The sequence below is a fragment of the Cavia porcellus genome, unplaced genomic scaffold (assembly GCF_034190915.1).
Source record: "Cavia porcellus strain 051 isolate PalLab524CR breed Dunkin Hartley unplaced genomic scaffold, mCavPor4.1 scaffold_5, whole genome shotgun sequence".
Lineage (NCBI taxonomy): Eukaryota > Metazoa > Chordata > Mammalia > Rodentia > Caviidae > Cavia > Cavia porcellus.
The window spans coordinates 13,572,463-13,600,363 of record NW_026947488.1 but is presented as its reverse complement, the minus strand read 5'-3'; the positions used below and the strand labels follow the sequence as shown (position 1 = coordinate 13,600,363).

The 27,901-nt window shown below is 53.3% G+C and overlaps 1 protein-coding gene across 2 annotated transcripts in view; it reads right to left on the bottom strand.

Annotated features, from left to right (window-relative positions):
• Window positions 1-27,901, bottom strand: part of Prex1 (phosphatidylinositol-3,4,5-trisphosphate dependent Rac exchange factor 1) — a 164,243-nt gene that overhangs the window by 64,918 nt on the left and 71,424 nt on the right. For both annotated transcript variants that reach the window (XM_023564245.2, XM_063248205.1), the window contains exons 3-5: window positions 24,185-24,307; window positions 16,400-16,504; window positions 9,500-9,601 (exon numbers count right to left, since the gene is read on the bottom strand). In XM_023564245.2, coding sequence (XP_023420013.2) covers window positions 9,500-9,601; window positions 16,400-16,504; window positions 24,185-24,307 — 330 coding nt within the window. The remainder of the gene's footprint in view (window positions 1-9,499; window positions 9,602-16,399; window positions 16,505-24,184; window positions 24,308-27,901) is intronic.

Below are 27,901 nucleotides of genomic sequence, written 5' to 3'. Positions count from 1 at the left end.
ATATCTTTATAGGTAGGTATTTTACATACCTGTTGTAATATCTACACTGCTTGAGTTAGTTTTTCCATCTGTTTTATTTGAAACATTCTTCAATGCTTCACAACCTCAGAGTTAGAATCCCCACTCAGTTTCAGCCAAGCCTAAAATATGGGTGTCTTCAATGCTGATGGGAGCTTGAGCTCTGCCCACAAAGATCAAACACGGAAAAACAGGGAGGTGAGGCAGCTCCTGCCCAGTTCAGAACTAAACACTGAATAACTGAGGACAGAGTCCACTTCTACATAGACTGTGGTGCTGAAAATCCTGGAACCCGATCCACACTGGAACAGCCACAAGAACCTGAAGGGCCTGGTCCAAGGAGGGGGCTTTGGAAGGAATGCAAGAGCTGCTTGCTGAGCCTCTGGGGAGTCCACAGGATGAAAAAGGCCCCTGTGTCCACAAGACTGCAGAGCCCATGGGATCCACGCAGGAGGCAGCTGCGGGCTGGAGCTCATTCATCCTCACACTTGTGGGAGGTGGTGAGCTCCCCACCCTTGCAGGTATTAATAATAGACTTGGGCCCACCTGGGTCTGATTCCAGCTCCAACAGCACATGAGAGCCTGAGACTGGAAAGCCTTAGGTCAGGAGAGGAGCTGCGGGGACAGGGAAGTGCGGGATGAACCTCCACATGGGCTGAAGCTCTGCCGCGTGACCTTGCACAAGCGATCTCGCCCTTCTGAGGCTGAGTTTGCTCACCTGTGAAGTGGACTAAGTCCCCTCCTGAGGGTCCGCCAAGTGCAATGGTGGATGCAGGCAGTAAGAGTGGGTGGTAAGAGCACAGAGCCGGTCAGCTCCACCACCACCTCCGCAGAAGTAACAGCTCGCCGTCTGCTCATTTCCATCCGGCAAGAATAACGCAGAGCAAAACCGCCGCAGTAGTCACAACGGGCAGCTTTTACTGAGCGCTGGCCGCGCACAGAGCACTGCTCCAACTTGAAACTTACCAACATGCTCCATCCCCAAGTCTCCCCAGCGAGGGACTATTATTTTCCCACCCTGTGCCCGAGGAAACTGGGACACAGAGCGGCAAATCCGCCACAGAGGCAGGCGGCCTTGCTGGGAGCCGAGCACGTCTATAGCTCTCTGGAGAAATGATGACAGCTGGGGACAAACACCCCACAATCTGGCTCTTAAAGCACACATGTCTGAACAGAGGGCCACCCTGCAGATCCCTTAAAGAAACTGAGGCCAAGCCATGTAATCTCAGCTGTCCTGGAGGCTGAGGCAGGAGAAGCGTAAGTCCAAGCCCAGCCTGGGCAACTCAGCAAGACTGTGTCTTAAGACAAAAATGAATGGATTCATAAAAAGGTCTGTGGCAGTGGCTCAGAGGTAGAGTGCTCGAGCAGGGCTTGAGGCAGCGGCGGTGAACACGTGGCACATGTGCTACAGCGCGCTGTTGGTCACTGAAAGCTCTAGACGGTTTTCCAGCATGCCTAGGCTCAATCCCCAGGGCTGCCAGAGAAAGAAAGAAATGAAAGGGAGGGAGGGTAGGGGAGAGGTGGGAAGGGAAATGAAGGAAGGAAGGAGAAGAAAGAAAACGTATGACAAGACGGGGGTGGAGCCCTCCAGCCACAGGCTGGTGACCTCCGGGCACTGCTCGCAGGCCGTGTGGTTTTGACAGCCGGCCCAGGCGAGGGCTTCCTGGAAGGGAGGATGTCGAGGCAGAGCAGCCCACATTTCCGCCAGCAGCCTCCCCTCCCTGCACCCTCCGGCTGCAGGTACGGCACTGAGCAGCCCCACTGTGCCCTAAAAGGTGAGGTCCCCGTCACAGCATGGCTGTGTGCGCACAGGCTGGGACCAGGGCCTCCCCTTCCAGGCCAGAGGGGCAAACATTCACGACCGTGGCCACAGTCAGCTCCTCCTGCCGGTCAGCCTTGCTGGAGGCCCAGGGAAGGACTGTGGGAAGCGCAAGGGCAGACAGGACAGGGCATACGGCAAGGCCTAGGCACCGCTTGCTGTTCTCCTGGCTGTGGGGTCTGCAGAGGTGAATTCCTGACCAAAGCTGGGAACAACCTTCCGTCCTCTTGCCTCAGTAAGGAGCGTGTGGGGCCCGCTGAGCCAGGGGACCTCAGACTGTGGCTCAGGTGAGAAGGTTGAGAAAGACACGCTCTCCTTTCCCCAGGAGACACAGGCTGAAGGCTGGCAGGGATCAGGAAGGCACCATGAGACAGCAGCCTCGGGAACAGAAAGCCACCGCAGGAGAAAGCGGAGTCCAGAGAGACACCGACGCACCTGGACAACCTCCTCATCACAGGAGCTGGGTGCAGCTGCACCTGAAGCCACACTCGCTCAGGCTCTTTTCTGTTGTCCTTTGTCTTTTTGAAAAAGTAAGTATAAACTGAATTTTCAAAGTTTTTTTTTAAATCATAAAAATAATAAATTGGGTTTCTGTTACTGGCAAGCAAAAGCTTGATGCATCAAGTCACAGTGTAAAGGCCAAGTTGGATTTGTCAGTGCAAGACACAACAGTACCCCTTATTCCCTGGGATCTGAGACTGGTGGAGGCTCGAGGAGAGATATGGGGGTTCAAAGCACGCTGTCCTCACCACAAAGAGAAACGGCAGCCCGAGGGGTGGGAGGATCACCAACAGGGTCTGGATGGAAAAAGCAGCACAGCTTCTGGGGACGCACGGCCAGCGCCAGGCAGGGCTGTCACTGCTCTGCACGCACAGCTCTGTCTGAGGCTCCCGCACCTGAACTCGGGAAGCAGGAGCCTCTCCAAAACTCACAGTCCTGGGTGGCGCCGGCCACCCCAGGGTGACGCAGTATACAAATGAAGAGGAGCCGAGGAGACCCGCTGCCCCTGGAAGGGGAAACAGGGAAAGAAAACAAGAAGCGAAACACACGTGGAAGTCCAAGAAAACCCAGAGCTAAAAAGCTGCCCAGCGCAGCGAAGGAAACCTCCCTGTATGCAAATCACACGCAGTTTCATACAAAAAGACCGCTGACTCCGACGCTTCGGCCCCTGCGATGTGTCAAGGAAAAGAGCGCCTCCGGGGTTGGCGATGAACGGGGAGGAGTGCATGCTTGGGGTCTCCGACACCCATCCACTTGCAGAGGCCAGGGACAGCGGGAGGAGGGCATCACGGGCTGCATCCTGGCATCAGTGAGCCTGAGCCACACAACCCGGCCCTTGCTCAGCTCAGCATCCTGGCAGTGTGCTGTGTGCAAGGCACCTGTCTATGCCGAATGCTGTCCTGCTCCCCTCCCCGTGCAGCAGAGCGGGGGCTCTGGTCACCCTGGGCTGCGTCTCCACCTGACAGGGGCAACCGCCAGTGCAGAAGTAGCTGTCCCAGGGATGGGACAGGTGCTCCCCAGGCTGTCACACACCACACAAGCTGCAGGAGGCTCATTTACCCCCCACCTCCCTGCAGGCTCCCATGTGCATGACCCTGGGTTAGAAGGTCTGTGCTGACCCCTGGATCCAACCTTCCTATAAGCACAGCTCACCCCAGAAGTCTCTTTACACCGCACGCAGGATGATGGTGCGTGGTGGTGGTGATGGGGGCTATGAGTTACAATGGAGTGGTGGCAGAAAGGAGACAAAGACACAGACAGACATACAGACACAGAGACAAAGATGGAGCAAACAGCTAGACAGCCCCAAAACTTAATACTATCCAAAACAAACACTTCCCACTTCCCAATAAATGTGCAAGATAGTGTCATATCTGATTTTAAAACAGGAACTTTATAGTGTTTATAAAAGAAGCTCCTAAAATCTAAGGATACAGAAAAGCAAAAGGATAAAAAGACATATGAAGAAAATATTGGTCAAAAAAAGAAACCCTAATGTAATTTTGTTGATAATGAATAAAACAGACTGAGACGATAAAAATAGCTCGCACTTATTAAGCTTAAGTGTTTCACAAGTATTTCCTGCTTTCTCCATAATAACCCATAACAAAGGGACTACTGGCAGAGGAGAAACTGAGGCACAAATAAAAGCCAAGACCACACCGGCATCCCTGACATTCACCACGTGTGGCCACCTGTCCAGGAGCATGCAGAGCTCTTCTCAGGCTCATCTGATCTCCATGGCAAGCCTGCCACAGATAGGGAAATGGAGACCCAGCCAGGTGCAGTGCTTGCCGCTGGTCACACAGCTAGAGGCAGCAGGACTGGATTTGCATATTCAGACCCAGTGTGGTACAGGGCGGGATGCAGCCAGGCAATCAGGAGGGCTCTGGGATGGCACACGGCTTCGAAAGAAAGGGGGAGGGAAGGCCTGCCTGCCGCACAGGAAGGAGCTCGAGCAGAGGCAGGCGCAAGGTGGGTACTGTGGGCGAGGTGTCAGGGCTCAGCCGGAGAGGCAGGATGGGGTGTGCACTGTGGTCAGGGAGGACAGAGCCAGGGCAGAAGGGGCCACCGAGAAGAGACCTATCACTTCCGGTGCCTTCTCAGCAAGCAGGTGACGCTGCCAATCCCCAGAAGACAGGAGCTCCTTCCATAACATCAGAACAGAGGAAGAAAACCCAATCCTGGAAGTGGATTTCAAGATGGGCCAGCAAGAACGCCTCCAAGGGACTCACCTCCAGCCCTGACCTCACACACCCCCGTCTGGCTCCCTGCTGCCACCCCAGCACCAGCCTGCTCCCCACGCACAGCCGAGGCCAGCCCTGTGCTGCACTGTTCTCACTTCCCACTGCTCCCACGGCCCTCACAGAGATGATGAGGACCCCACCTTGGCCTGGGAGCCTGCACTATCTGGCCCTGACCTCCCTGACCCACTTTCCCGCTCTCTGCCTCGATGTCCCTCGGAGCACCCTGCCCCAGAGCCTGTGCACCACTGCTCCTTCTTCCTGGCCTCCTTTGGGGCTCTGCTCCAACTACCCAAGCTACAAGTCACCCCGGGAGCCCCCTGACCTTCCCAGCCTGATACATCTTTCCCCACAGGCCTGCAGCACTGCAGTGAGGCAGCAGGGGGACCAGGACTCGGGGCGCAGCACTGTCAATAGCAGGGTGTGGGGTGTGTCCCCTCCTCCCCACTCCACCACCTCAAGGGCTGCAAGGGATGTACACTGCATGCTCTGGTCCCCTCCACCAGGAACTGGGGCCACCCTGTCCCAACTACAGGCCCACCTCATCCTCCCAGAGGCACTGACCCCAGAGGAGCCACACCCCTGCTGGCTGCACAGCAAGGTCCTTGTGCTGAGGTCGGGTGACACAGAAACCAGAGTGCACAGAGGGCCCAAAGCACCCTGCATGGCCATTCTGCAAAAGGTGCCCCTGCCACAATCCCCTCAGGCCACTGTGCAGGTGGACAGCTCCCAGGACGTGCCCTGTCTGCCCCCCAGTACCTGTGTCTCTAGCTGACATCCAGTCTCAGCAGTGTTAACATCTGGTTTCAGAAGCTGTGGGGCACACTGGCACAGCACTTCACAGTGAGTTACTTAGGGGACTGAATACCACGGCACATGCCCATAACCTCAACTACTCAGGAGGCTGAGGCAGGAGGGTCACAAGTTCAAGGGCAAGCTGGTCAACTTAAGTGACTCAATGTGACCCTAACTCAAATAAAAAAGTAAAAGGCCAGGTGTAGCTCAGGGCTCAAGTGCTTGTCCAGAATGTGCAAGGCCCTGGGCTCCATCCTCAGCCCAAGGGGTGGGGGTGGGAGACAGAAGCCACAGTGGACAAAGCCATGGCACTAAGTCTAAATAGGGAAAAGATCCAGGGAAGGAGCCACAGACACCTGCACTCAGGTCTCGGAGATGAGGAACCAGCAAAGGAGACCACAAACAAGTGGCCAAGTGGCAGAGACAGGGATCAGAGCTGTCCCTCCAGAGAGATTTTGGTGTCCAGGCAGCCTGGGGACCCCTCATTCCACCCACCTCCCGGTGTCCCCACCTGTGACCAGCGCCCTGAAAACGGGAACCAGGTGAGCCCCAAGCTACACTAGCAGCTGACCTGAGGCAGGGCCTTGGCGAGATCCGGTCAACAGGAAGCAGCGCTAAGGGTCAGGACACAGCGTGGTACACAGCTGGAACATGGCCGGGAACCCCTCAGGGGCCGCCAGCTGTGCACAGAGCATCACCCCAAGCCCAAATCGGTTTCCTGGACACACTGATGGAAAACTCAACAAAGCCCCAAAATGCCAACTCTGTCTCCAGCCTGGGATGAGGAGCCAAAATAGAACGCCCCAGCTATTCTTAGGCAACTCAAGTTCAGCCTTTTGGGTCTGTTCCCAAAGTGGCTTTCAAACTTGCCTCTTCCCACCCCAGCGCCTCAGTCCTGGGTGCTGCACCCTCCAGGGTTCTGCTGGGACGCAGAGTACACGGGGTTTGGGGACACGGGGGCAGGCTGGGGTCTGATCTCAGCTGCCCGGGCTCACGGGATCATCTTTGTAAAAACCCTGGAAAGTTTGACAGAAAGGACGAACTCAGCGTGGGCGGTGTGAAGAGTCCTCTCAGTCCTGGCTGGTGGCTGATGCAAACGTTCCAGCTGCAGAGCCAAAGGTCAGGACATTCTGAGCACTTCCGTCAGGGCAAGTGTGGCTGGCCCCCCAGGAATCTGAAGGCCAGCTGGCTGGTCCCCAACACTCTTTAACTCCCCTCCATAAACACAGCTGGAGACAGGAGAGGGACCCTGCCCTCTGGGAGGCTGAGGCAGGAGGATCACAAGTTTGAGCTCAGCCTGGACAATTTAGTGGCTTAGAATTAAAAAGCTAGGGTTGTAGCTTAGTGTGAAGGCCCTGAGTTCAATCTCCAGCACCACAAAACACAGGGAGAGAAAGACAGAGACAGAGTCAGAGACAGAGAGTGAGAACCCTCAGCCCTCTAGCCCTCAGCTGTAATCCACTGGGCTCCTTCCTTCCTTCCACCTCACACCCATAGACGCTGTCCCTATGGACTCTGTCCTCCTGGGAACCCCGAGCTGAAGAGCCCTGCTACACTCCAGCCCCCAGGGAGAGTCCAGCCTCGGGAAGGTCTGAGCCTTGCATCGGGCTCCAGGCCCACCTGTATGCACAAGTCCTGCCTGTGGCTGTTAAAAACTGTACAAAATGTGCTGCTCCAAGAGCCCAATGGGAGCCCAGACTCTGCCAAGGTCAGAAAGCCAAGAGTTAACACACCAGCCGCTCGGGGGCTGCAAATGTTGGGTCTTTTCTGAGTCAGATGCTCAAGTTCTGAAGCCAGGAAAGCAGACCAGGCACCGGCCCCAAAACTCAGGGCCATCAATCAGTCTTCTAACCCCTGACTTAGGGACCTGTGAAGGTCCTCATCCCTGATACCAAGCACATAGACAACCCGGAAATGCTTCTCAACAGATGTGCAACTGTGCGGTTTCAGTAATCCCTGATGCTGCCCTGCTGGGCCGCACTGGACAGGCTACTTCCCTTCTTTGTGCCTCATCTGTCCCATCTCCAGAACGGGAGTGCCCAGCCCACAGCCCTGATGTAAGCACATGTGTCCACACATGGCACAGCCCAGGAGGGCTGTTAACACAAACCCTGGACCACAGAAGGTAAACTGAGGCATGGGACAGGAAGTGACTAGATCCAAGTCACACAGCTAGAAACAGGCAGAGTTAAACCCAAACCCAGGATGCCCCTGGCAGCCGAGTTCATTCAGCTTTAATCCAGCAAATGATCAGCAAATCATTTCTGTAAAGGGCCAATAATAGATATGTGGTTTCTCTGGCCACATTTGGTTTCTGCCACACATTCTTCTCTGTATTGTGTTGTGTTGTGTTCTGTTCTGTTCTGTTTTGTTCTGCTCTGCTCTGGTCTTTGCTCTGCTCTGTTTACAAAGCTTTTAAAAAATGCAACCCGAGTATGATGGCCCACATCTATAACCCAGCACTCAGGAGGCTGAGACAGGAGGACTGCTGTGAGTCAAAGGCCAGCCTGGGCTACACAGTGAGTTCAAGGTCAGCCTGAACTACACAGAGAGACCCTGTCTCAAAAAGCAACAAACAAAATGCAAACCCCATTCTTAGCCCAGAGGCCACACGTGGGTCACAGTTCTACCAATGCATCCTCTAAACCCCTACCGTGTTCCGCCTGCTCAACACTGGACTAACAGGGGTCAGGAAGAGATGCCAACGGATCCAGTAACAACCCACAGACTACCAAGATGCAGTTCCACAGGATGGAAGCTTTCTGAGCCACAGCGCTCCCACCACCTGCCTGGGCACCGGGACGGTAGCACAGCACCAGCAGGGCCTCCTTCTGTGCAATATGAAAAGACAAACAGCTCAGCCAGAGAAGGTGCGGGGAGAACCACATCCCCAACCAAGGGCCACATGTCAGCAGCCTGTGCCACCAACACGGGGATGGCACCAGAGTTTTGTCCAGCTTAGAGGCTCAAGCAGAAAGCGAAGTTCGGGCTTTTCTTTGTACCTTCCCCTCCTCTCTCACAGCTCATGCAGCAAAGATACACATGGCCCCCACAAAAGGTACACGAATGAGGCACCAGCAGCCAAATCAAACCCCAGCAGTCAGCCCAAGGAACAGCTGTCAGACACAAGGCCTTCGGGGCAGAGCCAGCTTAGGCTCCAGCCAACAGCACCACTTGCAAAGGCAGAAGACCCTGGCTGCTAGCAGCAGATGGTGGCAGTGTCTCCATTCGGCTTGGGATCTGCCCAGCGGCTGACTCTGGAGCTCAGGATCAAGCTTTCTTAGGGCCACACATAAGCAGCAACTCTGCCTCAGCTGGTCTGACCAAGACTGGACCAAAGCAGCAGGGCAAAAGATGAAACGGCAGGCATCTGAATGTGTGCAGTTTGCAAACCCAACACCTACGCCTCCCCACTCCTTGCTTTCCAAAAATCTCCCAGATATTCCTGGGACTGTGGCCTGCGGGCTTCAGGAATTGGTTTAAGGTGCAGCACACGACTCAAGTCTGAGCTCACAGTGAGTAACTGGTTCAGGAGCAGAGCACCTGACTCAGATCTCAGCCAATCAGAACAGAACACTCCCCTGCTCATAGTCATTGGATCAGAGTAGAGTACAGGATCACGTCTCAGCCAATCAGAACCCAACACTGTCCAACTGGTAATGATTGGTTCAGAGATAAAGCAGACAGGAAGATGATAAATGGCCCAAGCAAAGGCTCTGTGTAATTGCTTCAAGTCAAAGCACATGACCCAGGTCCAAAGCATTGGGAATGTGATGTCCCACTGGCCACAGATGGTTACAGCCTGAGTGGATCTTAAAACTTTCATCACAACTACCAGAAGACAGGTTTGCTCTTCCTGCTGACTTTAAACATGAGACAGTGTGAGGCCACAGTGACTACAGCCATCTGCTACCATGTTGGAAATCAAGCTGAGTAGTGCAAGGCAGGAGGACAGGAGAAAAAGGGGCAGGGGCTTGGTTTAGATCCAGCCCGGCCCAAAGCCAGAAAAGCTGCTAGACTTCTCAACTGCCCGAACAAACACATTTCCTCTTTGGCTGATTCCAGTCAGAGCCAACTTTTCCCTGCGTCCACTGTGCGGCTGGGAGCTGGGTGTGCGTCTCACCTTAAGGAGGAGCGGGTACTTGCAGATCCTCTGGATGGGAGACAGCAGGTAGCCCTCCAGCGGGATGTCTGTGGTCTTCCGGCCTCCCAGGAGCATGCAGCTCTGCAAAGGGAAAGGAGACCATTGTTGAAACTCAACCAGGACAGCACAGGGACGTGGCCACCGTCACAGCATCACAGGAAACACTCCAACACAGCTACAGATGGCGCTCAGGACACTCTAGCAAGCCTGAGGGTGCACAAGCTTTGCAGACAGGCCTGTACACTAAATCCCACTTCCTGTTCTGGTCAAATCTTACTGGGCAGAACCACACCCATGACATACTGTCTCTCGGGCTATCATGGGGCGCTGAATAATTGCAGCAGAAACCATGGAGTTGCAAAACCTAAAACATCTGCTATCTAGCTTCTCACAGAGAAGTTGGCCAACCTCTGGTCTCCTGAAACTTTCCCAGACCCACACTAGGAAACAGGAATACGAACAGTCAAAACGGTCTTGTTTAGAGCTGCAAGGATGGAGAAGCAACCTAAATAGCCATTAGGTGGAGAATGGAAAAATAAGTATTTTTAAGTCTGTAGCAGATTTATACCACGGTGAACAAAACAGCAGAGAAAATAGGAGACCCAGAGCTACGTATCAGGGGTGGACCCTCAAAACACACTAGATTAAAAAAGAAAAGAAACTTCTGTATGGTACAAAACCATTTATATAATTTTTTTAAAGTACTGGGGACTGAACTCAAGGTTTTGCTAAATTGCCCGGGCTGGCTTCAAACTTGTTATCCTCCTGCCTCAGCCTTCAGAGTAGCTGGGGTACAAGCGTGCACCCCCACACCTGGCTATACAAATCTTTTAGAGACATGAAAACAAAGCCAGGTATTGTTTATGGCCAGCATGCATGGGGAGACAAGGGCTATCACTGTGGAAGGAGGAGCACACAATCTGGAAAATGAGCTCGGAAGCTTCAAATGAAACCGAAAACCGTTTTTTCCCTTTACCTGGGGAAATGAGTATGTGGGCACTTGTTGCATGCCTGCTATACTCAGGCTTGCTGGGTTAAGAGTCATAGCACTCTGGGGAATCCAATGCAGCTATCAGAACCGCCGCGCCCGCCCCAGCTCCCCTCACATCAGTCACCTCCACTGCTTTCCTATCCGAGCTTCCTCCAGGCCGGGACCCTTGGCCCTGGGCCTTCTCTGCCCCTTTCCCAGAATGTTCTCTTCTCTCCATAATAATAAAAAAAAGTAACGTCACTGCCATCATCCCGCACTGTGCCCAACCAGGGGCACCGACTCTAATTCTGACCTACAGACTAAAACTGACGATTCTCCCCATGTCCCAGCTCAGACCATGAGAGTCTAGAAGGGCTCATCTCTCACCCCCAGGTCAGCCCAGGACAAATGAGCCAGGGAGGTGGGACCTAGAGCGAGGCAGGCTCTGAGGACCCTGGGCTTGGAATCCACTCCTTGCTCGGTTCCCAGGAGTCCTTCCTCCCAGGGCCTCCAGGACGGTGTTTGTTTCATGTGGCTGCAAATCATGCTGCAGGTTCTACCCTCTCCTTTGGACAGGGTCCAACTAAAGAATCCCTTTGCTGGATGGCAGGAGCCGTAAGTCACAAGTCCACAGCCCTAGCCCAGTGAGGTGGCACATGCCTGAAATCCCAGCACTCGGGAGGCTGAGGAAGAAGGACACCACAAATTCAAGGCCAGCCTGGACTACACAGTGAGATCAGGGCCAGCTTGAACTACACAGTAAGCCCCTGACTCAGCAAAACAAAACACCAAGTCTATGGCCCAAGGTCCTTGGCCTCTAGGGCCCACGAGTGCCCAGAGCGGGCACAGGAGATGAATTAACAAACTAACGAATTAACAAATCAGTGATGAAGGTGGGGGTAGTTGCTCAGTTTTTCTCCTCCACGCCGCCCTGGCCGACTAGAATGAATCAGGACTCTTGGGAAAGGGGATTTCCACCCTATCATTCATCCAAACACACTGTGTGCTTACCTCAGGCTGGGCACAATTCCAAGTACGGGGGACCACCCAGCAAAGCTGATTCTCCGCTTACACTCAGGTGGGACAGACCAGAGAACACTGCATGTGGGGCACCCTACGCGGAGCCCTGAGTCTTGCACCTCATGTGTATGAAGCACCCGCGCTCACAGCCTCAGGAATAAGCAGGTGGCACTGTTTCCCACCAGCCACGGACGGGAAACTGACACACAGAGACCTGGGCCAAGCTCACACACAGACTCCACCGCCCTGCAGAGACTGGAACAGGCTTTTCCTCCAAGAAGCGGAATCCCAGTGACCCCAAGTCCCTGCGAGAGGCTCCCACCCCATGCGTGCCCCAGCACAGATGGGCTATCCAGGCTGTGGCAGCTGGGAGATGCCAGGCTCCATGCTGCTCACACTCAGGCCTTTGTCCTCCAAGCCAGTACACATCACAAGCTGCCCTGGGTGATGTCAGCTCCGGGCAGAGAGCAGAGCTGGGGCTGAGCGGTGATTTCTAGAAGTTCCGGGGCCTGGTGGGAGCAAGGCCGGCCTCTGTGTAGGGTCAAGGCATCTTCACAGGACTGTCCCAGCGACAGGACTGTCCCAGACACTGGCCACACTCCCCTACACCCGCGACTCCCTAGATCGTTGTTTCACTCTGTTTTCATTTAAAGGGCACAAAAAGCAAACACAGAGCGGCCATTCATGACTCTCCTGTTACCCTCCGGGCCCCGGGGAAGAAGTTTTGAGAACGATCTCCTTCATCCTCTTACCTCACAGGAGAGATTCAGGTGGGGCGGCAACCTGAGGCCTTGCCCGCGTCCCGATGGCATCCTGCCCTGGCTGTCCTGTCTCCTGGCTCCCTCCTCCCGTGGACGTCACCCTGACAGACACCACCTTGACCCAGAGCTTCAAACACCATCTTTATGCTGACGGCGCTCATTTATTTCCCTTTCCAAACTTGAATCCCCCCACCAGCCCTGCACCCCCAATGGCTGTCACCCAAGCACCTTAACCCGCACACACTCCAAGTGGAATTTTTTATTTTCCCCTCATTCTGCCTGGGGAAAACGTCCATTTTTCTCGTCGTTTGAGCTCCAAATAGACTGCCCTCTTGCTTAGTTCCCGGAAGCTGATATCAGTGAAGCTGTGTGAGCTCCGTACTCCAGGGGGCTCCAGTATCTGCTGCCACCCAGTTCTCAGTGCCCGGGCCTCCTGCTTGGACCCATGCACTAACCTGTAGTCGGCTGCAAGGTGGTCCCCAAAACGCCTCACCCATCCAGGCCTCCGAATGTGACTTTATTTGAAAAATAGGATTTTTCCAAATATAATTAGCTAAGGTGAGGCCACATTAGAAGAGGGGCGCCCTAAATCCACTGCCTGGTGTCCTTATGAGAGGAAGAGAGGACACAGAAAAAGGACGTGAGAACGCAGGCCAGACAGGGCAGCGATGCCCTCACAGCCAGGGAACATCTGAGGCCACCCCACGCCTCGGAGGGAGGGGCCACAGCCCTGCCGCCCCTCGGCTTTGGGTCTCTGGCCTCTAAACCCTGACAGCGTAGGTTGTGCTGCTTAGGCCACCAGCAATCGGGAAGGATCTGAGCCTCTCCTCTCCCCACCTCTCCCCTCACACGCCAGGGGAGTCTTTCCAAACGCAAATCAGCTCCGTGGCTTCCCACCCCATGCGGAATGACACGGACTGTTCCCCAGCAGCACCGCACGGCCCCTGCATGCGAAGCCCACACACACTGCGTGGCCCGAAGGATCCTGTCGGAATCCATCCACACGGGTTCCAGGAGAGGCAGCCAAGCCTTGGTCAGAAAACCACCCGCATCCCCCTGGAGGCAGAGGGCACGGCTGGGAGGCAGCGGGAGGGGACCTTCCGGAGCCACGGAAGTGTTCTGACTCCATCTCCACGGGAGCGTGGCAAATGTAAACAGGCGTCATTCTGCAGGTGCGCTAGGCACGAATGCTGCACTTCCATTTACAGTCCTGTGAAGCTCCGGACGCTCCTCAAGGACTAACCACTCCCACATCACCGTCCTCTTTCAATGCCTGATCTCATGGCTCCTCTTCCTCTCCAGTCTTCATGCTTGTCCTTCCAGCTGCCCCTCAAACATTTCTACCTCAGGGCCTTCGCACTGCAGTTACTCTATCTGTAATGCTTTCCCTCCAGACTCTCCCTGCCTCCCCTCCACTTTACCTACTCCTCTGTTTAAGTGTCATCTAAGACACAGCTTCCCCAAAGACCATTCTAAAACTGCAGCCACACCCCAGCTCCCTTAAAACATCCTGCCATCCTCTATTCCTTTATTTCCTTAATGCCGCACAATGTACCAAGTCTCCCCTTCTAGAATGGCCACTCCATGAGGACAGTGACTTTCTTGCCCTGTCCACTGTCGGAGCCGCAGGACCTAAAATGATGTCTACCAGACAACAGGTGCTCGATCAGAAGCTGCTGAATGAAGAAATGACTAAATCTCCCCCATTTAACAGACAAGAAAATGGAGGCACAGGAAAAAACTCAAGTCCCTGGCCCATCGCTCAGCTGGTGCACAGCACAGCATGAATGAAGGCCAGACTCTGTTCCCAACGCCTTCACGTCCCGTAACAGACTCACAACAGCTCTTTCGCAGGTGGCCAAGAGCTGGGAGATGCCAACAAGGAGGGAGACAGATGGTAAGTGTGCTGGCACCGCACGCATCCTCCGCTGCCCTCCAGGCCCCGCCCAGCTGCTGCTGGGGAAACGCAGTTTGCCGGCCAGGGAGACGGCACAGAGAGCGGCAGGAAGGGGATGCCGGGCTCTTCCATTCCCATGGCCCTGCGCTCACCTTCCTGGCAGCTTCCTGCTTCCCAGGACCCAGCTGAGGCCAAGGGACACCCTCCAAGTGGGGAAGGGGGACCCTGGGCAGTGAGGACCATGGCAGGATGGTGCTGCCTAAAGAAGGCACAAATGTGGCCATCTCCATCCTCATGTGGCCTGGCACTAATGTGCCATTATCTTTGCATTCTGCCCACAGGATTTTGTGAGCGAGGTGCACAAAGGTTAATGTGAAGGTTCAGACTGCAGCGGTAAAAAGGCTCAGTCAACTCAGCTTGGTACATTGGAGGCAAAAACGAGACCAGTCAGCCAATGCACCTTCCTCAGATGGCCAGGAGAACAAGGCTGAACAGCAGGAACTCAGAGGGAAAATGTATGTATGACGTTGTGAATCAGAATCACAGAAATGCTGTGCTATAGACTGGGTACTAAAGAGAAATAGGACTGGGAATTTCGTGGTATCGTCTAGCTGTCTGGAAAGCTGCCACCACTCCTTATGCCGTGTCATTTAACTGGCTTTGTGTGCTGAATTCCATATGGGTTGATGGAAAAACAAACCATAGTACGGGCATGACAAGAGGAGAGATTTTGAGGTGAAAGACTAGGCCGGGGACTGGGATGAACTTACTACTTTTCAGGTGTGGAACCACCAAAATCAGCTTCAGCAAAGCCTGTGAGGCCCCATCCCCAGTATTCATCTTTCCCAGCAATACAACTTTTAACTGGACGCTGCACTGACCAGAGTAAAGCCTGTATTTCCCAGCCTCCCTTGCAGCTAAATGTGGCCACATGATTATAGTCTGGCCAATGAGACGTGAGCAGAAGAGATGCACACAGCTTCCTGTTGTGCCCTTAAAAAGACACAGTGTGCTGTCCTCACCTGTCCTGCAGCCCACGACCTGAAATTAGATCAGGGTGGGTTGTCATTTTAGCCCTCAGCAGTGAGGGCCACACCCTAAGGCCTGGACTCCTGACCACCCCAGCTATCTACAACCACACTGTCAACATAAGGGGGAAATAAATGTCCATCTTGATTAAAATAATCAACCAGTTCATTGGGATGTCTGCAAAGCCCACTCATACACACAGACAGTGGTCTGGAACACCCAAAGGAGGAACCAAATGAGAACCTGGTTTACCTGGAAGAGAAGTTCTCTGCAAGTGTGGGAACGCCATCAAGAATGTCTGCTTTTTTGCCTGACCAATCTCCATTCCCACCTCTTTCTCGAATTCTCATACATACAAACAACTCTCCTTTTGGGATCCATGCCACCCTCAAACTCCACCCTCCACCTCCGGAAGTGACCAATCAGAACATCACTCAACCAAAGCAACTGGTTGAGGGATTATGTTTTTGAGCTAAACTTAACCAATGAGCATCAGGCTCTGCTCTGCACTGCTATTATGGGAACAGAGAAGCTCTGTTTATCCCAAAGTTGCTCTAATTGGAGAGGTAAAAGTGGGGAGATTCTGAAGGCCGTGTTGCTACTACTTGAGAAGATCCTGCCAGGAATGGAGCCAAGAATGAAAAAGGCAGAGCTAGAGACACATTCTGGACGTGACTTAAACACCGAGACTCTGCTGTGCCTGAAGCCCATTAAGGTCTTAACCTTACCAGAAAAGTGAACCAGTACATTTGTTTTACTGTTGCTGTTTTGTTTAGCCAAGTTTAACTGGATTTTCTTTTGCTTATTAGATAATCCTAACAATACTATAATCTTAGTAATAATGGTAGTAACAATAATTACCACTACCGCTATCACTTCCACTAGTACTATTACTCCGATGCAGCATTGGCACGGTTGACCTTAATCCAGCCCTCTGCCTGTATTTGCCAATAAAGTTTTATTGAAACACAAGCAAGCTTGTTCCTTTACATGTTATTCTGGCCGCTAATATTTACGGCTATAACAGGACAAGAGGAGCTGTTGGCCTGTACTGTCCAGGAAGTAAAAAATGTCCATTCGCCGGCCCCTGAAGGAGAAGCTGGCGATAACTACAGCCAGGGAAGAAGAGGTGAGGCAGCGCAGGCCGGCTGAACGCCCAAGGCTGAAGCCAAGGGACGGGCGGCAGGGATGCGGACACTCACCAGCAGGAAGGCGCGCACCGTGGGGATCTTGTTGAGCTCCACCAGCAGCCTCAGGGCCTTCTCGTGGTTGCTGCAGTATTCCTCGTACACGCAGAACTTGTCCTTCTGCAAGACAAGGATAGAGTGCATGGGTACAGCACAGCAGGAAGGCAGGCGCCCTGCGAGGACGAGACGTTTAGGACCCTGCGGAAGAGGCCACGGCAGGAAGGGTAGCCCCGGCTCACTCCGGGACCCTCAGCTTCCATTTCTCCGGTTCTGCACCTGGCAGCTTACGGAACCTCTGGGGAAGCAGCACAGACCAGGCCACGCTGCCTGGCTTCAGCCTGGCTCTGCATTTCCCAGCTATGAACTCGGGCAGGTCACCTGCTCTCCCTGTGCCTCAGTGTTCCCAATAGTAAGGTGGCATCATGGAGTTTTTATGCCCCTGAACCCAGAGCTGGGTTCCAGCCCAAAGGTGACTTGAGGGTCACCAGGTCCATGCTCATCAGTCATGGTTTCCTGGACAGGATGGGACAGCAGCTTCCTTAGAAGGAAGTTCTCAGCCAAGTGTTCCTGGTTCCGAAAGCCTTACGGTCTGGCCAAAGCCCAAACAAGGATGTCCTGGGGGAGCCCCCAGGGAGGAAAGCTGCAGGGCCTGGACCTGGGCTGGGGTGGGCAACAGACCCTAAGGAAGGAAAGGGTGGGTCTGCAGAGCCAGCAGCTCCTGAAGGAGCCCCCAGCTGGCTTCTGATGGGCAGCTGCAGGAAGGAAGCAACCAGAGAGGAGGAGCGAGATGGCACCAAAATAAGTAAGCGCACAGGGCCACCAGCACCCCAGCCAGGGTGGACGGCCACACAGAGACTGCACTGGCACCCAGCGCTGCCCACGCTCTGCTGCCGAGAATGGATGCATGCATTTGTACCTCACCTCAGCTGCCCATGGTCATCACTGCAGTAGACCCACTGACACAGGGACAGACCAAGAACAAGTCACGCTTCTTAGCCTCCACATGATGCCCAGCTCGGGGTCATGGCATGCATCAGGGAGGGAAGTAGGAGGCGAATGCCCAGGGTAAAATCTTAAGTCACAAACCCCCAGGCTGAGCACCAAAGGGCACTTGGCAGAATGGTGAAGCAAATCCAGCTCCACACACCTAAGGAGCAGGTGAGTGGGGCAAGTTGCCTCCCCATTCTGCCTCAGCTTCTTCATCTATAAAATGGACATAAGAACAGATTCAATACATGGGCTGCTAGAGGATGAAATATTAGAACAGTCCTGGCCACAGTAAGCACAAAGGATATTTCAAAATACTATAAACATGGGGCTGGGGATTTAGCTCAGTGGCATAAGCGCCTGCCTTGCAAGCAGGCAGTCATGAGTTCGATCCCTGGTACTGATAAAAAGGAAAAAGACAAAAAAAAAATACTATGAACACGACTGGCAAGTATGAATCATTAAGGGAAAATGCCAAAACAAACAGCATCACAGTAACACAAAACATAGCTAGGTGCGATGGCACACATCTGTAATTCTTGCACTCTGGGAGGCTGAGGCACCAGGATGGCATGTTTGAACCAAGCCCAGACAACTTGGTGACTCAGTGAGATTCTCTCAAAAAGAGACAGAAGGGTCCCTGGAGATGTAACTCAATGCAATAGCACTGGGCTCAGTCCCCAGTGCCACAAAAAAATAACCTGAAATGGTTGCACACACACACACACACACACACACCCCACAGGACTGACAGACTCCATGCCCACTCAACCTTCTGAAGCGTCAATGCATACAAGCTACATGCTCCAAACACCACCAGGCATGCAAAAACATACAAATCTCAACATTCTACTCCCTCCCCCAACCTGTGCAGCCCACCCAGGGGCTGGGATGTAAAAACAACAACAGGCAAGTTAAACAGTAGACCCTCGGCACCCCAACAAGGTCCAAGCAGATCTTTTCCATTTTGGGGCATCCCAAGTAAGCTTTGGCTCATGGACTATGACCAAAAGAGAGAGGCGAAGGGACATCAGGACCACAGGGGCTCAGCAGTCACACCTAAAACCACAGGAGGGACATGCACATTTGGCTCTGGGGCCTGAGCTGCAATGGGTGGGAGGGACCTGGTGGGAGGGACAGGAAGTGGCTGCCCCCAGAGCTGCTCAGCAGAGGATCCCTGAAGCCTGAAGTGAGCCAGGCTCAGGAGATGGAGAGAGACACAAAATCTGTGGCCCATGGCCTGAGTGGCCCCAGGACCAACAAAGCCCACTGTTAGTGCTGCTCTGAGGTGAGACACCAAAAGCCCCCGTGACCACCCTCAGCACCCACCATCAGCAGGTTCAGTGCCGAGCACATGTTCTGCGGCCACCCATGTACCTAACCTGACGCCCCCAGTTCCCAGCTCTGTGACCTCAGACAAAGCAAGTTTCTGAGCCTTTGCATTTTCATCTACAGGTCATGGACAGTGACGGCATCCTCTTCATAGAGCTGATGAGAGCACTAACAGATGAATTTATCTTAAGTGTCTAAAAGTGCATTATAGAAACCAACTGGTATCATTACTGCATGATCATGCTGTTGTCACCATCATCACCATTGTCATTATTTCAAAAAAATCCACCATCTCATGGATGAGCAGATCTGTGACAGGGCAGAGCATGGGATGGGTAGGTTTCCAAGGCAAAAAATGGGACAGAGCAGGAGGGACGCAGCTGGGGAGATATGGGGGTCTGGGGAGGCAGCTGTGATGCGGATCTCAGTCCTACACTTTCCATCTTCCCCACGTCCCAAGGTGGGACCTCCATGGGTGAGACCTGCCTCTAAAGCCACTATTGCGGAGCCTGGCAGGGACGAGACATCGTGACTATTTGACAAATGAAAGAAAGCAGGAACAAAGTAAAAGGAGCCAGGAAAACCCAGCTCCATGCTCTTCCAGACTGACCCAGCGCCCCCGCAGCACCACAGATGAACAAGTGACCCCAGCCTAACCAATCAGGCCAATAGCAGCCATGTGGCCCACACTCACTGGTGAGCCCTTGTCTTCTGCAAGATTCCAACAGGAGGGCTCTCTCTGTTTGCAGAAGACAGGCTCTCTCTGAATTGCTGCTGAGCTGAGCGTGTCAGCCCAGGGCTGCTGAGAGCTACCTTAGGCACACGGGTGCCACGTGTCCTATACAGCACCACCATCCTCTAAGACCAAAGCCCACCTACAGGAAAACGGAGCCCAGGTCCTGCAAACACCGTATGGGCTCTTGGATCCAGCTATGCCTGAAGCCAGCCCATCTCTCCAAACATTTCATTTATATTCACCCCCAGAGTCCTTTGTTTAAGCCTGGGCTGGTGTTTTCATTATTTACAATGAAAACATCTTGCTAGAGGCATATTCTGAAAAATGGAAGAAGATGAGAAGCACAATCCAAGCTGACCACAGTGGGGCGGGGCGGGGCGGGGCGGGACTGGGCGGGGCTGGGAAGCAGAAACAGGCTAACCCACCTGAGATACCACCGGGAGCCCAGGGACACAAGGCTGTGACCAATTAGTGGTGTGTGCCTCAGACACGTGAGAAGAGAGTAAGTGACAAGATGCCTCATCCCCGGAGATCCTTCCCTGAAGTGGTCTGCAATCTCATCCTCTCCTCCAGCTCCAGGAAAGGGGTGGGCCCTACATTGGAGGCCTGGAGATGTTAAGTCCAACAAATGGCCACCTCCCCACCTCGAAAGCCAGGCAGTCACACCACGGCCTTCCACGGAGCCGCCGCAGCTGCACCTCAGGCCCGAGACCCTCAAGTCTGCAAAGGCTGCTTAGACAGCGATGGATCCAAATGTTCCATGTCCTCCCCAGGCCTTGTGGTGTGTAACTGTCATAGGGAGAATCCAATACACGCTTGTGCACACACCGATGTGGGGTGTGGGAACCATGTGGCTGCAGGCTTGGGGTATAAAGAAGAAATGGACAGCTGCCAGGAGGGGACAGCTAGGAGGGAACCCAGCCCCCCGGGGGAGGGGGGCAACATGAGAATTGTCACAGGTAGTAGCAGCTATTCACAGTGCCTGGGTGGTGACAATGACTGAGGGGACCACCTCCTCCAACCCACTCATTTCACAGCCAGAAAGCCTGAGACCAGGCAGGAAGGAGCTGGGAATGTGGGCACCCCCTCCAGCAGGGCGGGGACAAGAGACAGGTGTCCGTACTGCGAGGTTTCCCCTACTTGTCACTGATTCATCCACCCAGCACAGGGAGGGGGTGAGACCCAGTCAGCCACCCCACAGCTTCCTGTGACTCTCAAAACAAAGCCTATACTCCTGGTGTCCGCCACAAAGCCCTCCTGGACCTGGCCGTGACACCCCTGCCTGCTCCCTCTGCCCTCTGATGTGCCAGGCTTGCTTCTGGCTCAGCCTGGACCACCTCCAGAGGTCATCCCACTTCACCCCCTGGGGCAGGCCGTCCCTGTCTGGAGCTGCCACACAAAACACAGGACACACAGCTGAATGCTGAGCTCAGATGCACAACTGAAAACCATTGATGTACGTCACGACTACTGCGTGAGATGTACTGAGATTTAAAAAAAGACATCTCTGTGTGCTGTTTACCTGGAACTATAATTTACTTGCACGTCGTGTTTTCCTTTGAGAAGGACTGCAGCCCTGACTTTCTGATTTGAAGCAGCAGCCTCAGTCACAGTCAGTCTTGAGGTCCCCTTCATTTCATGTTTGTCACGATCCACACGGCCACCTGAAATGCCCTTGTCTGCTAATGTGCCCTCCATCTCTCAGCCTGTGAGTGTCCCAGCAGTAAGTCTGTTCTGCTTCGTGCCGGGTCCTTAGGACCTAATACAGTGCCCGCTGCTTAGCAGATGCTTAACGTGTATTACAGGAGACTTTACAATGTAAGATGTCCCAGCCACAATGTCCAGCCTCCCTCCCACTCTGGCACTTACTAGCTATGCAAACGTGTGCTACAATTGCATCTATCTGGCCTCCGTGGACAGCCTGTCTGCGCAGTCTGTTCCCAGTTACCTCCTCCCCGGCCGCCCTAGCTGCCACCTCTTTGGCCCGTGGGAAAGCATATCCAGCAGGTAGCTAATCTTGGGAAAGAGACTGGATACGGGGCCTTGTTCCTTTGGGGTTATTCCATCATCGGGGGGCAGAGACGGCCTTCCTCCGGGCACTGGAGCCTCCAGCCTTCAGCAGCCTCCACAAGGGACCCACTGCCGAGGCTCTCCACCTATTTCAGGGGAGGGCCACACCCCGACCTGCGAAACACAGGTGCCCACGCTCGAATGGCTGCTGAGAGAGGACACCTTCGTGCTCACCTCCAGCCTCCAGCAACTCGGCCAGCCGCAGGGGCTGCTGCTCAAACCCCTGAGACAGGATGACTCAGTGACACCCTCAGAGAGCATGGAGGCAGAGGGGATGATTTTAAACTGGAAATTAAAAATGTGATTTGAAATTACAAACACTGACTCACACCGAGAAAGCTGGGTCCTCTGGTGACTGTCACAATTAGCTCAAGGAAGGACTCAGGAGGTGTGACGTGGCAGCTTCATGGCAGCCTAACGCCGTGGAGCTTGAGGAACTCGAGGGCGGGCCTGGCACTCAGACGCCCAGACGCGGGTGGGCAAGAGTTTGGGACAGAACGTGGTGACACAATTTGGAATCTATGCATTTGTTCTTAGGAAGCCTATTTATAGCAAGTATCATTTTTCCATTTCCATTTTCTATTTCCAATGATGATGAAAATTTCCCCTTTTCAAGTTTGTTGAAGGTTTCTAAGTGAGTCAACCTTTAAAGGACTAAACAAATAACACAAGGGGTACAGAGAGAGCAGAAACCACACACGCAGCACCTGAGTCAACGTGACCTTTGGCTCTGCCTCCAGGAAGGTTCAAAGCCCAGCTCTGCCTTCCTCCCTTCCTTGGCCGAGGCTCTGCTTCTGAGGCAGGGACAGGACAGTGCACACGACCAAGTCCCTGCCCCTGGCTGCTAACATTCCAGAAGGAGACACGAAAAACACAGGAGCAAAATATGTGTTAAGTCAGAGGGAGCGAAGACCACCATCTCGGGGGCAGGAAGGTGGGCCCGCCAGCTTCAAACAGGTGGATGTGAGAGGACTCACAGAGAAGGGTGCTTGGAAAAGATGCTGAGGCAGAGGGAGCGCACAGGGACTGGAAGGATCCACCACTCAAAGCCTCTGGGGACAGGCTCGGCGCATTCCAGAAGACGGGTGTGGGCAGCCTGGAACTGAGGTCCCATGTGTGGAGCAGACCGGCCAGCAGGAGAGAGTGGATTATTCCAGCATGGGTGCCTTTGAAGGGGTCTCAGAGGAGGCGTGAAGAAGCCAGGATTAGATCCCCGGCAGGTCTCTCTGGCAGCTCGAGGAGACGCCATCTCCAAAACACTTCATTCCTGTCACCACCTTGGACACTGGGCCTCACAGCAGGTAGGAAGGACAGGCTGGGCAGGGATCTTGGGCAGCTCATTACAGATCCCCAAGAGCCTAGCACGTGGTCCAGTGAGCCCAGTCCAAGGGACCGTGCACACAATTATGGCCTAGAGGACCAGGCAGTGCCAGAGAGCACTGAATCCCATAAACAAACACACATGCAACTGAGCAAACATTAACAGAGCACTTATGATGTGCCCACCACTATTACCTTGACTGATTCTCTCAAGCACCCTTGAAGGGACATTGTACCATCTCTGTTTTACAGATGAGGTAATTGCACATAGTAAGTTTTATCCATTTTACAGATGAGAACACTGAGGCACACTGTTATGGCTTGTGTCTAGATGTCCCTCCAAAGACTCAAGCAGTCATAGGTGAGGCTTTTTCAGAGGTGGCTGGATCTAGAGTGTGGGACACTGGGATTGATTCATGATGCCATGCTGGGGTCAAAAGCACTGACATCAAGGGTGTGAGTGCGACCTGCCCTGAATAGTCTGGAGAAGACAACAGGGACATAAAGATACCTTTCTAACAAGGCCCCTTATCACCTGGTGACCTTCTGCCTGCCATGAACTGGTCTTCTCTGTGAAGTCACCTTGCCCTACAGCTGGCCTATGATGACTGAAACCTCTACAAACTGCAAGCTAAACAAACCTCGTCTTCTTTAACTTTGGGCGCAGGGTATCTTGTCTCAGCAACAAGAGAAAAGTAACTAAGACACACACTAGCACAGCCTGTGAGAACAGCACGGCGAACGAGCCGCTCAGCAGCCTGGCCAGGAGCAGGCCCCCTGCCTGTCACCACTTCTGAGCTGCTGCTCCCTGGGCACAGGCCACCCACGCCCCAGCACCCTGGGCTGTGGCCATCAAGAGGCGACCTGGAGGAGTGAGGTGGTAGTGAGGCTAGGTTGGCTCTCTCCCTTGAAGGAGGTCCCATCAGTGCAGCACCAGAAGGTAAGGAAAGCTGTGGCCATGGGTGGCCTAAGCCCCGCCATTCCCAGGGACCTAGGGCCCCCAAGAGAGGAGACACCTTAGGGTGACAAGCCCCGAGACGGGACCAAGCATCACACACCTCACTGGACAGAGGGTGGCCAAGCCCAACTAAGCCCAGGTCCTTCTGATGCCAAAGCCACCCCCTTCTCCACTGGCTGTCTCTGTTGGTCATTCTGTGGCACAGGGTTCCCCCAAGACAGCCAGTCCGCAAGAGTCACGCTTCACAACAAATCGAGCGGAAGGATAATCTGCTAAAATCTCCTGTGCTCTGCAGGTCTGACCCGCTTCCTTTTCCCGGGGTGCAAGGCTGGGCTGCTGCCCACCTGGTTGCCCCCGACAGCCAGGAGTCCCCTAGGGGCTGGAGCGTTATACTCACAAATTTCAAGAAAACATTCCCGAGTTCATGCTGAGACTGAGGCTCCGGGTGTAGACAGTATTCCAGGGCAGCCAGGAAATCCTTATGAACTTCCAGGATGTCTTCAATGTTTGAGAACAGGATCTGTGGGCACAGGGGAAGCCAAGGATAGCGTTAATCACAGCGCAAACCACACACGGCTGGGATGTAGTTCAGGCGTATGGCGCTTGCCTGACACCAGAGGACCCAGGCTCAGCTCTGCAAGGGGACGACGATGACGACGATGATGATGATGATAAGGGGCAGGGCGAGGAAATAAGAGCACTTAGAGCCAAACAGGCATTCTCAAACACGGTAGCCAATTTACCATTCACAAAAATAATCATGGCAGAAATATGACCACCATTTATTTACTAATCAGGATTAACGACTGATCCCATGATAAGAGCATTACATTCAGTTATGGCATTTAATCCTCACAAATCCTCCATGATGTAGAAACTATTCTGACCCCCAGTTTATCAGTTAGGAACTGGGGCTCAGAGAAAAGCAGTAACATACATTCCCAGAGCCACCTGCCCAGCACGCAACAGAGAGAGAAGACTTAGTACACAGACATCCGCCACACCCCGAGCCCACGGTGTCCAACCATCAGGCTGATCTGTGACGGTGAGTGCCTCACACACACGGCCAGAACAGTGACGTGGTACAGGCAATACACGGCAAGGATCTGAACTGTGCTACTCAAACTGTCATAGGGCATGCGAGATCGTCTGCTGCCTTGTATTCAGTCTAAATGTCTTAAATGCAAAGATCATTTGATCCAGCAACATTAAATTTTATTTGCTTGGCTTTTGGTTTTGTTTTTCTGTTGCTGCTGTTTTGAGACAGTGTCTCACTATGTTGCTCAGGCTGGCCCTGAACTCACGATGATCCTCCTGCCTCAGTCTCCCGAGTGCTGGGATGGCAGGTGTCTGCCAGCTCTGTCTCTTAGCATTTAAACCTTCAGATCAGTCATTTCCAAGCAGGGGGACTTTTGCCCCAGCAAATGTGCAGTGTTTGGTTGTCACGAATCAGGAGTGAGAGAGGACAGTGCCACGGTGTTTCACACAGGCTGAGCGCACCCTGAGGTCCCCACAGTGGCAGGGAAGAGGTAAATTATAGCTAAATGAATTCCACATGCAGGAATGCTATGCAGGATGAAAAATGAATCTGTAGGTCTATATTCATGGGTACAGAATCCTACAGTGATCCTCAGTGGGTACTGTTAGGTGGGAGGGAAAAAAGAAATCAAGGTTCTGGACAGGGTTCCATTATGGGTTTATTTGTGTAAAAGAACACCAGAAAATGCCAGTTCTACGGATGCTAGGACAGAGACTTCTTGGATGATAACTTAGCAACTGTAGGACTTGGGGGGGTCTAGGAGACATTTTCTTTTTATTTAAGGTGACTTTAAACTGAATAAACTCCAGTTTCCTTTTATTTAGTAAGTATATTTGACATTTAAATTTTGAAGTGATCACATAGTTCAAAAATCAAACACAGTGAATAAATGCAGGGAGAAGAAGCTGCTCACCCCGTCACCTACTGTGAGCACCTACGATGTACCAGGCTCAGGGAGAGGCCGGGGCTCTGCCTCCACAGCAGGGACATTCTAGTGGAAGAACACGGCCAACAGGAAGTTAGATAAGAGTTTTTGGGGTGGTGAGAAAGGGAGAAGAAAAGAATAAAACCAGGGCTCTCGGGACAGGACACCTGCAAATCTAAATAATGGTGGCTGCCAGGGACAGTCACTCTGAGAAGGCGACAGGTGAATCAGGACCTCAGGAAGGAAGCTCAACCCTGAGGGTCCTTCAGACGCACCAGAAAGCCTGCAGATGGGGACGATCTGAGGGTGGCGGGCAGAGGCCAGGAGCTGGAATCCTCTCCCTGCTCTGGTCTGAAGGAGCCAAAGTATCTTCCTCCTTGACCTTGAGGGGGACTGGGGGGACCCATCGTTGAAGTGGGCCCAAGGTATCTACGCTGTTACTTTTCCCTTTCCCCCCGCCAAGCTCACGGGACTGAGTCTGCTTAGGTTAAAGCCGTATCTTACATGCTACTGTTACACTTATTTCAAGGAATGGCTACAAGTTTTCAAAATATAGTAATTTTCAATAAGACAATTGCATTATCTGGTGACACAACCAAAAGAAATGAGAAATGCCCTCCCAAAAAACATATGCAAAAGTGGACACAACAGCCAGAAACTAAAAGAAACAAGGACAAGCATCCATCTACCACAGAATGGCTATGTAAACCATGCATCATTCACACTATGGAGTACTACAGAGCAATGAAAAAGCATGAGCTCAGGCCACATACGACAACATGGGACAATGTGGGACAGGAAACCCACCTGCCCTCACCTGGCCCATGTCATGTGTGACCACCACACACCCACAACTAGAATGATTGCCCCTTGGCCCTGGAATTTAGCTCTGCAGTGTAAGTGTCTGCCTGGCAAGCGCAAGGTTGTGAGTTCAATGTCCGGTGAAAGAAGGAAGGAAGGAAGGAAGGAAGGAAAGAAAGAAAGACCGACAGACAGACAGACAGAAAGAGAAAGAAAGAAAGAAAGAAAGAAAGAAAGAAAGAAAGAGAGAGAGAGAGAGAGAGAAAGAAAGAAAGAAAGAAAGAAAGAAAGAAAAAGAAAGAAATTAATTCTAGCACCTGTGCTCCTTACTCTGTGGGAATCATCCCTCATGAAAAACATAATACATTGCAATTCAAAAGTAAAATAAAGGCCAAGCACAGCAGCACATGTCTGTAATCCCAGCACATCAGGAGGCTGAGACAGGAGGATCATTTAGAGGTCAAGGCCAGCCTGGCCTACCTAGTGAGTTCAAGGCCAGCCTGAACTGCACAGTGGAACCCCGTCTCTAAATAAATAAATAAAAGTGTAATAAGGAACTTTAAATTAGAATGGCATGGAGTAAATATAACACACAGTAGGTGCTTAGTAAATGCTTGCTGAATAAATCAGTGAGTGCATGAATACATAAAGAGCTTCGAGCCTCAGTGCGCCTGTGCCCACACACGGGCGCCAGCACACACACACACACACACACACACACGCATCACCCTGTCTCCCAGGACCAGCCGTGCAATGACACTGTGACAGCTCTCACCTCACCTTTCCTATACAAAAAAGTGGGCTTGGAATTACCAAGGGGCAGGTAAGATAACCTGGGACGTGTGTGCATGTGCATGTGTGTGTGTGTGTGTGTGTGTGTGTGTGTGTGTGTGTGTGTCCTTGACCACGTGTGCTGCCAACTGCTGGGCATCTGGATGCCCTTAGCCCTCATTTTCCATTCCTCCAAGGACCAGGACCTTTGGAGGACCGAGGCTGGAAACGCAGCTTCCCAGGGAACAAGGTCACTCTGACAGCCGGGCCGGGGCGGCACACAGAGGCTCATTGATGCTCTCCTGACTCCCCAGAGCCCCGGCCAAGAGAAGCCAGGGCCGATTACTCACCAGCCTGCCTGACACAGTGCAGGGCAGGGAGTGCAGCTGGGGGTGCCAGGCTCCCCTGCCCAGGCACATGAGAAGGGATTTTCCACTGGCTCTAAGCCAGGGGGCCGGACCCGAGGAGGTGGGAGTGAAGGCAGCCGTGGTCCTGCGAGGTCCTGCGCAGGAGCAAGTCCCGGGGTCCACAGCCCTGCAGGGCCCCAGCTCCAGCACAGAGGCCCAGGGGCTGGGAAG